The following is a 12,784-nucleotide window of genomic DNA, read 5'->3' as shown; positions in this document are numbered from 1 at the left end:
GGGGGGGGGGGGGGGGGGGGAGCAAGCTCTGGCTCCTGCCTTAACCCAGGCTCAGGGTTTGAGGTGCAGCTGCTGCCCTGCTACCTCTGCCCTGTGCACTGCCGTCACCCTGCCCCGTACACCTCTGCTCTGTGCCACCCCCACTCCTTCCCTAACCACCACCTGCTGCCATTTCCTCTCCAGCATGGCTCCAGTTGCACTCCAACTATGCAGCAGCACAGTTGGTGGTGACAGCTCAGGTTCTGGAGTGACCATACGCTCTGTGCCCCAGGCTGGAGCAGAACTGAAGGGTCTGCTCAGTTTCAAAAATGCAAAGATATCATAGTGCAATTAAGGATTTCAAAGCACTGAATGTAGGCTCACGAGAAACCTTGAACTATTTTGAGGCTGCATTTTAATTATTTTGGTTGTCTGTTAAAGTCCTAAAGACTTGTATTCTGTACAGAACTGCTGGCAGGCTCTGAAAAGAGAAGTACAAAGCTTTCATGCACAAGTCATAATGAGGCAGGGTAGGGAACTGTATAAGATCATAAATCCTTAAAGGTAGGTGCATTTGTGATTTAAATGTGCACATTTATTTTAAACCATTTGAAATCAATTCTTCCTTCACTTGCCAGCTAGTTCAGTTTTCTCATTTACCCTGGAAGACAGGTTCCATTTAATGCATTTTGGCTAATTTGCAAGCACTGGAATGAAATCCCAACAGTTGACAGCAAAGATAAAGTGAAACAATGAATGGAACAATATTAAGTGGAATTTTATAAAAATTAACGTCTTTGCAATGGGTTTTTTCAGGGAAGCCAGGGGGACAGCAAAAATGCCAAGAAAAAGAACAACAAAAAAACAAACAAGAATAAGAGCAGCATCAGCAGAGCTAACAAAAAGAAACCCAGCATGCCAAATGTATCCAATGATCTGTCACAGAAGCTCTATGCCACCATGGAGAAGCATAAAGAGGTACTGTCACTTGGCTGCTAGAATAGAAAATCTTTTTTGTAAAACGAGGCATGACAATGGTGAGAAATGAAAAACCAGAAGGAACAATGCTTGTGACCATAGCTGGATTTTGTTTCTCTTGCATAATACATGTAGGAGATAACCCTAAAATAAATTAATTTGGTTACAGTAGAGAACATTATTTCTACATATAGAATCAGAAATTAAGGGCTGGAAGGGACCTTGAAAGATCATCAAGCCCAACCCATCTGCTCTGCGTAGGAATAAGGTGCCTGTCTAGTCTTGAAGACTTCCAAGGTTGGGGACTGCACCACCTCCTTGGGAAGTCTGTTCCAGATTCTGGTCACCTTTACCGTACACAAGTTCTTGCATCCCACCTGAAACCATCCTCTAACAGTTTATGGCCATTGCTCCATGGCCTTCCCTGAAACATGGCACCCAGAAGTGGACACAGTACTCCAGCTGGGATCTCACCAGCACCAAGTAGAGAGGAAGTATCACTTCCTTAGCCTTGTTTGCGATGCATCAGTTAATAATACGTCCCAGTATGCTGTTAGCTCTGCTGACTACAGATTCACGCTGGCAGCTCATATTCATCCTGTGATCAGTCATAACCCCAAGGTGCCTTTCAGATATTCGTGCTGACCAGGACAGCTCCTCCTAACCTATATTCATGTCACTGGTTGCTTCTCCCCAGATGAAGCACTCTGCATTTCTCCTTATTGAACTGCATCTGGTTCCTCTCCACCCACCTTTCCAGCTTGTCCAGGTCCACTTGGATCTGCATCCTATCCCCTGGAATGACTGCTTTTCCCCATAACTTAGTATTGTCCACAGACTTGGCCAGCGTGCTTTCCACTTCATCATCTACATTTGTTGATAAAGATGTTGAACAGCATGGGGCCAAGAACTAAACCCTGCGGGACACTACTGGCCACCTGTCCCACCAAGATAAGACCTGTCCAGTAACACCCTCTGGGTTTGACCCCTTAGCCAGTTCCCAACCCACCTGACCGTGGATTCTGCCAGCCCACAATCTCCCAGTTTTTTTATAATAGCGTCATGGGAGACCATATCAAAGACCTTTTTAAAATCCAAGTATATGACATCAACCACATTTCCCACATCTCAGCAGTTCATTACTTTATCACAGAAGGAGACAAGGTTGGTCAGACATGACCTGCCCGCAATGAAACCATATTGGCTATCCTTCAGCGTCATGCCTTCTGCCAGTCTCACAAATGGACTTCATGATAATTTTTTTCCATCAAGGTCAAACTGACCACCCTTCTTAAAGACTGGCATCACATTGGATCTTTTCCAGTCTTCCGGGATCTCTCCTGAGCACCATGACTCTTCAAATACCTTTGCCAATGGTCCTGCAATGACTTAGTTCCCCCAGCACTGTTGGGTGTAGTCCATCCAGTCCTGCCGACTTGAAGACATTCAGCCACTCTAAGTGCTCCCTCACCAGTTCGACACTGACCATTGGTTGGCAGTTGCGCCCCCTGCATCTGTCCAGTATGCGACCAAGTGGACAACCACCATTTACATGCAAGAACACCAGCGCAAAGTATTCATTAAAGAGTTCAGCTTTCTCCTAACTGTCTGTTATCAGCTGTCCTGTCCCATTCTGCAAGGGGCCCATATTTACCTTGGTCTTCCTCCTGCTCCCTATTTACCTAAAGAAGGACAACTTATTGTCCTTGATTTGATCGCCAACCTGATCTTGGTTGCCACCGTTGCCTCCTTTATCCTCTCCCTACAAATACGGCTATACTTGTGTATTTCTCCTTGGTAACTGCCCCTTGTTTCCACTGTCCATAAGCCTCCTTTTTCTTTTTTTAAGCACTCCTTGACTCCTCTGGTAAGCCGAGAGGGCTTCCCAGCACCTCTGCAATCTTTCCTACATACAGGAATGGAACTTTTCTGTGATCTGAGGATTGCTCCTTTGAGGAACAGCCACCCTTCCTAAACTCCCTTCTCCTCCAGTCCTTTTTTCCCATAAGGTCTCTCCCACTATTTTCCTAAGCTCATTGAAGTCACCCTTCCTGAAGTCAAGCACCTCTGCCCTACTGGCTGGCTTCCCTGTCCTACAAAGGATAGTGAATTCTATTATCTCATGATCACCATCTCCCAAATTATCCTCAATCCTCAGATCTCCCATCAGGTCGTCCCCTTTGGCTAGAACCAAATCCAACAAAACCTTCCCTTGGTCAGCCCGTTCACCTCCTGTACTAAACAAAGTTCTTCCACACAGGTCAGAAACCTATGTGACTGGTCAGATCTGGCAAAGTGCTCCTCCCAACAGATGTGAGGGTAACTGGGGTCACCCATGACAACTATGTCCCTTGAACACACAGCCTCCATCAGTTCTCTGGAAAATTCCAGATTCAGCTGCTTCTCCTGGTGTGGTAGTCTGTAGCAGATGCATCAAATCTCCTTCTCCTTGTTCCCCACCCCTCCATCCTGACCCACAGGGTCTCAAGTCGCCCTTCTCTTCCACCAATTTGAGTCTCTGAGGAGGCATACTGCTCCTTTACACAGAGAGCTACAGCTCCTCCCTTTTTCCCTACCCAATCCCTTTTGTGCAGCCTGTATCCCTCTACGCATACAACCCAATCATGCGTGCCTTCCGAACAGGTCTCCATTATTCCAACGAAATCGTATTCCCTGTTTGCTAGCAGGAGTGCCAGTTCTTCCTGCTTATTCCCTGTACTCCTAGCATTTGTATATAGACAATGAAGTTCCTCATTGGTAACCTCTGGTTCCCTGCTGCCCCAGCGTTGTTCCAGCATCTCAACACCTCTCTGACTGTCCTCTCTACGGTAAAGGCTTTCTCTCTTCATGAAAACATTTTATTTTTGTATGGCATTTTAGTTCATATGTGTAGCTAATCAGTTTTACCTTTTACCTGCAGGTCTTTTTTGTGATTCATTTACATGCTGGACCTGTAATAAACACTCTGCCTCCTATTGTGGATCCTGATCCCTTACTTAGCTGTGACTTGATGGATGGGAGAGATGCCTTCCTCACTTTAGCCAGAGATAAGCATTGGGAGTTCTCCTCATTACGCCGATCCAAGTGGTCCACACTGTGCATGCTTGTAGAACTACACACTCAAGGGCAGGACCGCTTTGTCTATACATGCAATGAGTGCAAACACCATGTGGAAACAAGGTGGCATTGCACTGTGTGTGAGGTATGTGTTAATCTGCCTTTTTTTTTTTCTTTTCTCTCTTCCTTTCAAAGTGTTATTCCCCCCTCCCCCCAAGTTACTTCCTGCTGTACCAAATTATACTTAATCTTAGCTTTTAAGAACTTCTCAATTTGGGGAAAATGACCAGCATAATGGAATAATTATTATAAAAGGAATGCATCTTTAGTCATTCCTAAACTAAAGCAGAATAGCTTATTCCACTGAAGCTAAACTGATCAACTTCTCTGTATCAACAAGTCCGTTGCTTCACAGGACTCTGGGACTTGGAATGCTTGTTTACATGAGGAAATAACAGGGTGGTACCTGCTCTCCACTTACTCCCCGCATAGGTGCTCAGTTTTGGGCCTGCATGTGGCATCTCATTCCTTCTTACAAGTGGAATTAACTGTCTCATATGTGTGCATACAAGGAGTTACTGCAGAGTATATAATGCACTTAATCCACACCCTAGTTTATGTACAGTAACTTTCCTTTATAGATAAGCCATATTAGTCCCTCTCTGAAGTTAGGTGTTATGCTATGGTTTTTGAAGCAAGACCTCAGGAAATTGATCTAATCACCCATAATGAAGGAAGGGATGAAACTAAGGCATTTGGCTTTCTTCTGGGTACTTATCTCTAAATCTACAAAGCTAGGCAAGGAGAGAGACCTTTGTGCAGAAATAAGGGACTGTGGAGTTTGGATGGAGTAGTTCGTCTGGGTAACTGTCCCTGCTTTATCTTCATATTTGCTTACTAAAGGTTTATATGGGGGATAAAAATTATGGTTTGTTTTAGGAGCAATATAATTACTGGTCTTACAGCCACTGTAAGCTCAATTAAATAAAAACAGTCAAACAAGCTCTAATTGTAAGGTAATAAAATTAATTTATTAAACCAAAATTCTGAGCTAGATTTAGCTTAATTTTAAGGGATCCTAGGACCTTTAGAAGTAAGCTTTTTTTCATCTTTGCCTTAAAGCAGACACCAAGGCCTTATATTCAGTAATTAAGAAAATGGGGAGGGGGAGAAGAAAGGGAAGCTAAGGTGCTTGGGCTTTGTTCTGGGTAGCAATTTCTACAGAGCTAGGCAGTATCTCAGGTTCCATTGCATGAAGAATCTTTTATTTATATAATACCAGCAAAAGCTAAACTGGAGAAGAGGACTTAATTCTGGTAGTTCTACAGTTGATGTTACAGTCACATTATTACAGCAGTATAGTTATACTAATATAATTATCCTGGTAAATATTCATTGTATAAACAAGCCCTATGGGGAGTTTGGACTGTGAATGAGTTAGAGTGATTTTAACTTAAGTCTTTTACTCAGTTTGAGGACCTGTTTTGGAAGATTTGAAACTACAATCTGGTTTTAAGACTAATTATCAAATAATCAGATAAATGAGTTCCAATTCTCAAAGCATCAGTAGTTGAACTACTCATATGCCTTAGAGGTCTTAAAGGGTTACCCTTAAGAAAGGGACCTAGCCATCTAGCCAGTGGCTAAGAGTTCGTAGAGTTTGGCCAGTGTACTGATGAAGTTAAAGTAAGCAAGTTGTTTTAGGGTGCATACAGGATGGAAGAGCAAGTAATGTGGAGAGAAAATATAGTGTCTTTAATTAGTCATTCATTTTCAGCTGGAATATTGCGTGCAGAACTGGATATCTCTACTTCAAAAAAGGATATTGCAGAAGTAGCCTGCTTCAGAGAGATGCAGCAAGAATGATCAAGGGCCTGGGAAATTTCTCATGAAGAGAAGTAGAAAATTAGAGACTGCCCCTTAGAAATGTGATGAATGAGAGAGGAGACACCTCTGAAAGGTAGATCAGGAGCTGCTCTTCTCCCATTCTTATAATGCAAGAGTGCAGGGCCATTCAGTAGAAGTAAAATGTTTTATATAGTTTCTGTGTAGCAGGGCCCAAGGTAAGACAGTGCACAGTTCAGGTTACCCCACATCTGCCTGCCTCTGAAGTATCTGGTTCTGGCCCACAGGACAATGGACTACACAGACCGCAGTCTGCTCAGCCTGTGCTTATTTGTTGGGATATTCAGGAGTTTTGTATATTAAGTGGAGGCCCTCTAGAAGAAGTCTGTCGGTGCCATATGCATGCTCCTTTGTAGGTCCAAGCTGGTGGTACAGTGATTCCATATGTTTGCAAATTCAGCAGCACATCAGTGTCCTTTTCAGCTGTTACAATGACAAGTCTTGGACTCCTTGGTCACATTCAGATGAGCATGGATGTTTCATTCCTTGGGGACAACTAGCAGCGGCACACCATGTGCCACCACTAGTTATCCCCAGGGAACACCTGTGCCACATGCCCCAGGTAGCCTTACCTGGGGGCCTCCCAGGGCTGCAGCAGTGACAAACGCTGCTGCTGTGTGCACAGTTCCACTTTTTTTTTCTGCAGGTTTTTTTGACCCGTGGATATCCAGGGGTCAGAAAAACCCCCCATGCTGCTCCCTTGCAGCACAGAGAACAAAACGTGCAGTATGTGGCACTGCAGACATGTCTGCAGTGCCACATGGCCACGCTCGTCTGGACATGACTCTTGATTCTGTCATTGCCATATACCATGTGCTACTCTTTTTCTAGTCTTTCATGCCCTATCCTAGCAGGACAACTCCAGTTGATGGGGTGGAAACTTACTGTCTAATGATTTCATTTGCAGATGTGGGGAGGGAGCAGGGCAATTGGGTGCTGTGGATGATGCCTTAAGAGCTTCTGAAGAGGTTGATTGTTTTCATGGTTATAGTGTGATTGGTATGTTTCCATTATTTTTGGGAGAGTCATTCACCCCTTTTAAGGTGGCCCACTTCTAGAGTCTCAGCTTTGGGGTATTGGACCCTTCTGGTGTTGGCCTTAGTTGGCAATGAAGGGAACTGTGGTGCCCCTCTCCCTTCCACCCACCCAACCCCTGCAGAAGACATTGAGTATTTCTGTGCAGTAGAAGGAAGATGCAGTTAGAGCGTATGCCAGTATCCCTATGCTCATATGATCCGCTGCTGTTACTCAGTGCTAGCTAATGAACATGTAGTAGCACAAGTGCCAGCATGGGTTGCAGCCAGACCAGAAACGCTTTAGGGACCTACTTTGTTAGCATGTGCTGGCACTTGTGCCATGGTGTCTTTGCTGCTGCACGTACTCAGGCTCACTAGTCTGAGCTAGGTTTATAATTTCACCATCATTTTGCTGTGTGGTTATGTCCACAGAAAATGTCAGTGTAGTTTCACAACAGGACCCTGTGGCACCCTCTTCAACTCTCTTAAAGCTCAAATGCTTAATGCTATTATATGAGGCTGAACCTTGTGGGTTTTTTGTTTGTTTTTAGGATTACGATCTCTGCATTAACTGCTACAACACTAAGAGCCATGACCACAAGATGGTTAAATGGGGATTGGGTCTCGATGATGAGAGCAACAGCCAAGGAGAGCAGCAGTCCAAGAGTCCCCAAGAATCACGCCGACTGAGCATCCAGCGCTGCATTCAGTCCCTGGTCCATGCCTGTCAGTGCCGCAATGCAAACTGCTCATTGCCATCCTGCCAGAAGATGAAACGGGTTGTCCAGCACACCAAGGGCTGCAAGCGCAAGACCAACGGTGGCTGTCCTGTATGCAAACAGCTAATTGCGCTTTGCTGCTACCATGCCAAACACTGCCAAGAGAACAAATGCCCTGTGCCATTCTGTCTCAATATTAAACACAAGCTTCGACAGCAGCAGATCCAGCACCGCCTGCAGCAAGCTCAGCTAATGCGCCGAAGGATGGCTACTATGAACACCCGAAATGTGCCTCAAAGTTTGCCTTCTCCTACCTCAGCAACGCCTGGTACCCCCACGCAGCAGCCAAGTACACCGCAAACACCACAGCCACCTCCCCAGCCTCAACCCTCCCCTGTAAGTATGTCACCAGCCGGCTTCCCCAGTGTGTCAAGAACTCAACCCCCTACTACAGTTTCAACAGGAAAACCTGCAAACCAAGTGGCAGCACCTCCAGCTCAGCCTCCACCAGCTGCTGTGGAAGCAGCTCGGCAGATTGAGATAGAAGCTGCCAAGCAGCAACAGCAGCAACTCTACAGGGTCAACAACATAAACAATGGTTTGCCTCCTGGCCGTCCAGGAATAACAAACCCAACAGTGGGTTCAGTGAACCAGATGCAGCAAGTTGGCATAAATGTCCCCCGGCCTAACCCCATAAGCGGGCCAGTAATGCCCAACATGCAAGCTAGTCAATGGCAATCAACTCCAATGCCACAGCAGCAACCATTGCAGCCAGGAATGCCAAGACCAGTTATGTCAATGCCAACACAGCAAACGGTAGCTGGGCCAAGAATGCCAGGTGTGCAGCAACCACCCCGCAGCATCCCACCGAATGCACTTCAGGATTTGCTGCGGACCTTGAAATCCCCCAGCTCTCCACAGCAGCAGCAGCAGGTTCTAAATATCCTCAAATCTAACCCCCAGCTTATGGCAGCTTTTATAAAGCAAAGAACAGCCAAATACGTGGCTAACCAGCCTGGGATGCAGCCACAAGCAGGCATACAGCCTCAGCCTGGGATGCAGCAGCCTCAGCCTGGGATGCAGCAGCCAAGTATGCACACGCAACCTGGTTTGCAGAACATGAACACAATGCAAGCAGGAGTCCAGAGACCGAGTGTTCCACCTCAGCAGCAAGGGATAGGAGGCATGAACCCCCAGGGACAAGCGATAAATATTATGAACCCTGGACACAATCCTAGCATGGCAAATATGAGTCCACAGTACAGAGAGATGCTGAGGAGGCAGTTACTGCAACAGCAGCAGCAGCAGCAACAACAAGGAGGTGCAGGCATGACAGGAGGGATGACAGGTCATAATCAGTTCCAGCAGCCTCAAGGACCAGGAGGTTACCCTCAAGCCATGCAACAGCAACGGATGCAGCAGCATATATCAATACAGGGGGGGTCCATGGGACAGATGGCTCAGATGGGACAGCTCAGTCAGATGGGCCAACCTGGCATGGGGGCAGATAGCACCCCCAACATTCAGCAAGCACTGCAGCAAAGAATTCTGCAACAGCAACAGATGAAACAACAAATAGGGTCCCCAGGCCAGCCTAATCCCATGAGCCCACAGCAGCATATGCTCTCAGGACAACCACAAGCGTCTCATCTCCCTGGCCAGCAGATAGCCACATCCCTCAGCAGCCAGGTGCGGTCTCCAGCACCTGTTCAGTCTCCCCGTCCCCAGTCCCAGCCACCACATTCCAGCCCGTCACCAAGAATACAGCCCCAACCTTCACCTCATCATGTTTCTCCCCAGACTGGTTCCCCCCACCCAGGACTTGCAGTTACTATGGCTAGCTCCATGGATCAGGGACACTTGGGCAACCCGGAACAGAGTGCAATGCTTCCACAACTAAACACCCCAAGCAGGAGTGCATTGTCTAATGAATTGTCTTTGGTTGGTGATACCACAGGAGACACGCTAGAAAAGTTTGTGGAGGGTTTGTAGCATTATGGGAGCTTCACTTTTTTCCTGTCTTGTTCTTGGACATTTTGTACTGAAAATTCAGACATCTGGGTTGTTTTGAATCCTAGATGGAACTGCTACTTCCTACAAGTGGAAGAACGAATTGCTGTTTAAAAAAAGAAACCAATACAAAGAATATATTTTTTGTTAAAGCCAGGCGGTTAAAATATCTGGTCTCTTTTGTGGGGGTTTTTTTGGTTTTTATTTTTTTGTTGCTGTTGACTCATACCTTTTTTTTAATGGGGAAAACATGTTCATTATATTCATATTTTTTATTTGTATTTTCAAGACTTAAAACATTTGCATTTAAAAGAAGAAAAATAATATTCAGAAACTGTTTCCTGAAATAATGCAACATCATAATGTATCCTGGTAACTTTGACATGTTGCGGGAAGATTTTTTTTTCTATAGTGAATTCTGCAGGCATTTGAAGTATTACCCCTGGAAAATAGGAATGGACTCTTGCACACACAAACACCCATTGGCTAATGCCAAAATCCTCGTCTTGCAGATGTAGAAATTGTTGCTTTGTTTCTCTGATAAAACTGGTTTTAGATGAAAAAAAAATAGGGATGATCACTCTTAGACCGTGCTGATTTTAATAGAGAAGAAGCATTCTTTTCTTTCTTTCTTCTATGTGAAACTTGAAATGAGGAAAAGCAATTCTAGTGTAAATCATGCAAGCGCTATAATTACTATAAATAAGAAAATCCAAGAAGATCCAATCACTGTATAGAATGGTTAAAAAAACTCATTTCTTACTTATAATATCATATTGTTAAATAAACTGTGTGCAACAGACAAAAAGGGTGGTCCTTCTTGAATTCATGTATATGGTATTAACACTTAGTGTTTGGGGTTTTTTGTTATGAAAATGCTGTTTTCAACATTGTATTTGGACTATGCATGTCTTTTTCCATTGTATATAAAGTATTGCTTAAAACTGATATAAATTACTGAAGTTTTTAACATGTATTCTGTTCTTTAAAATCCATGTAAGAATGTTTAAGGTTTTTATTTATTTATATATTTTTTGGATCATGTTCTTTGTAAGACATGGCTATGAATATTCACGCATTACACAGAAGCAGCCAGTGACATTTGATAAGGAGTGGCACGATACATACATGGAGTACTTGTAGGTAGCATGTCTGTTTTACAACACCCCTTAGATCATTTCCTTTATGGGGAGGGGAGAGAGAGTAATGTTTCCCATTCATTCAGTACATCTAGGCATTCATCCATAAGGGTTAACTGGAATAAATTATTAACAGCTGTTGCTTTTTTTTAAAAAGTCATTGAATTTAGAGAAGGATCACCATTGAACAAGAGATAGGAAGTACTGAGTTAATTCTGGGCTAATTTATTTAGTCTATATTTAAATATGAACCTATTGACTTTTAACACTATTTTTCTGCTGTTAACTCTGAGTCTAGATTTGAGGGTTTTCTGTGGAATAAAAAATAACAAATCATGTACCTGTTCCCTTTAATAACCTGTCACCCTGCCTGGATGCTCACCCATAATACATTATTTTGTTTGATTTAAAACCTGAGGAAACTCCAAGTTTAGGTGAAAACTAATCCTACAGTTAGCTTCATTTTCCACCACTTTACATTTTAGTCTAATAGATTATGAACCTTAAATGGGACTTGCAGCAAATCCAGAAAAAATCCCCAACCTATGGTCTGATGTTGCTCCAGTTGGGAGCGCTTGGCTTGCTTGGCTTTTTACATAGTTTAGTGCTTCCTCCAGTATTACATTTTTTTTTTATTGGAACAGCGTTTGAGAAGGGAGGGGGGAGAAGCAAGTGTATTAACTTCTGAAATAATTTTTAGCCCCATACTGTGAAAATAGTGGTGCATCATAGCACTGCTTAATGTTTTTAAATTTTGGAGGAGGGTCTCTGCTTAAACTGCTTTTGTAAATCTAAACCGTTGTACGTACATCACCATCTTTGGATTCATCTGCCCATGCAACCATCTTCAGCAATCAAGTTGTCAAAATTCTGGGCTTGAGTGGGATCAGTGAATACTAACCCAAGCTCCTCCAAAGGAAATTGCTGTAAAAAAGAATGGAAAGCCCTGATGCTGTGTCTCATGCTGTATACTTATAAGAGGAAAAATACTATATTTGTGATCAAAAAGAGGAAACTTGAAATGTGCTGGTGTTTCTAATAAAAGCTGGTAAAACTGCTTGGATTGTAGGATGGTTCCAATTGGCTAGTGCCCATTAGAATCAGCTGAATCTGATGCTCAAGGTGTAGATGACTGCATGGAATCCTGCTAATTTATCTATAATAATGTTTTGTTTAAAATAGCATGCTAATGCTCCTACAGTTGAATAAGCTAAGCCTTACTTGTGGAGCCTAGGGAGATGGAACTGCTTTCATGTTAGAATTTATACTGTTCTAGCTGTGGAGAAAGAGCAAAGAGGACCTGACTGGCTACAGCAGAATACTTGAAGGCATAATTTGGTTCTGAAATTCTTGTTTGAATGAATAAATCAACACCTAAGTGTGGCATGAGGAAGATGTCTAGACTGCTGGCCTGCCCAGAATCCCATATATTTGGTTGCAGGCCCTCAGTTTCTTCACTGCAGCCAGGCCAAATTCTGAGGTGTTTCTCTGGTAGTTTCAAATGTAGACATTGAGCATGGTATGTAGTCCTTTTCAGCAGTAGATTTCAGAGTGTTTTGGAGAAGTGGGGATTTTGCTGATGGGGAAACCAGTTTGCAGAGGTGTGAAGTCACATGGGACTATAACAGCTGGATTACTACCTGGATCTCCCAGCACCCACTCTTGCACATACTATCTATTGCATGGAAATTAAAAAAATAATAATAGTCCAATTGCTGCAGCCTTCCTCATGCTTATTTTAATTTTAAATTCAGTAGAAGTTTTTGATTTTGGAATGGTTTTGACTTGTTTGAAGTGCCACATGTATTTGGTTGCTGGTGATAAAGCTTTCACAGTACAGTGATTCAGGATATCTAGAACTTTTGATGTTTCAGAAGACCTAGAAATCAAGCTTGGGGATTTAGGCACTGTTTGGGAATTTAGGCGGTGACGGCCTTTATCTCTGGAGATGGGATGCATCTCCATATTCCCATTTGTGGGT

General features: G+C 43.8%; 1 protein-coding gene across 1 annotated transcript in view; it reads left to right on the top strand.

The window, feature by feature from the left end:
* CREBBP (CREB binding protein) overlaps window positions 1-11,860 on the top strand; it is a 232,906-nt gene extending 221,046 nt beyond the window's left edge. The window contains exons 29-31 of the mRNA XM_019507551.1: window positions 770-957; window positions 3,878-4,159; window positions 7,487-11,860. Coding sequence (XP_019363096.1) covers window positions 770-957; window positions 3,878-4,159; window positions 7,487-9,646 — 2,630 coding nt within the window. The 3' untranslated portion in view covers window positions 9,647-11,860. The remainder of the gene's footprint in view (window positions 1-769; window positions 958-3,877; window positions 4,160-7,486) is intronic.
* Window positions 11,861-12,784: the final 924 nt, after the last annotated feature.

This window comes from Gavialis gangeticus, unplaced genomic scaffold (assembly GCF_001723915.1).
Source record: "Gavialis gangeticus isolate Ggan-Ray unplaced genomic scaffold, GavGan_comp1, whole genome shotgun sequence".
Taxonomy (NCBI): Eukaryota; Metazoa; Chordata; order Crocodylia; family Gavialidae; genus Gavialis; species Gavialis gangeticus.
The sequence above is the reverse complement of the archived record's forward strand: the minus strand, read 5'-3'. Positions and strand labels throughout refer to the sequence as shown.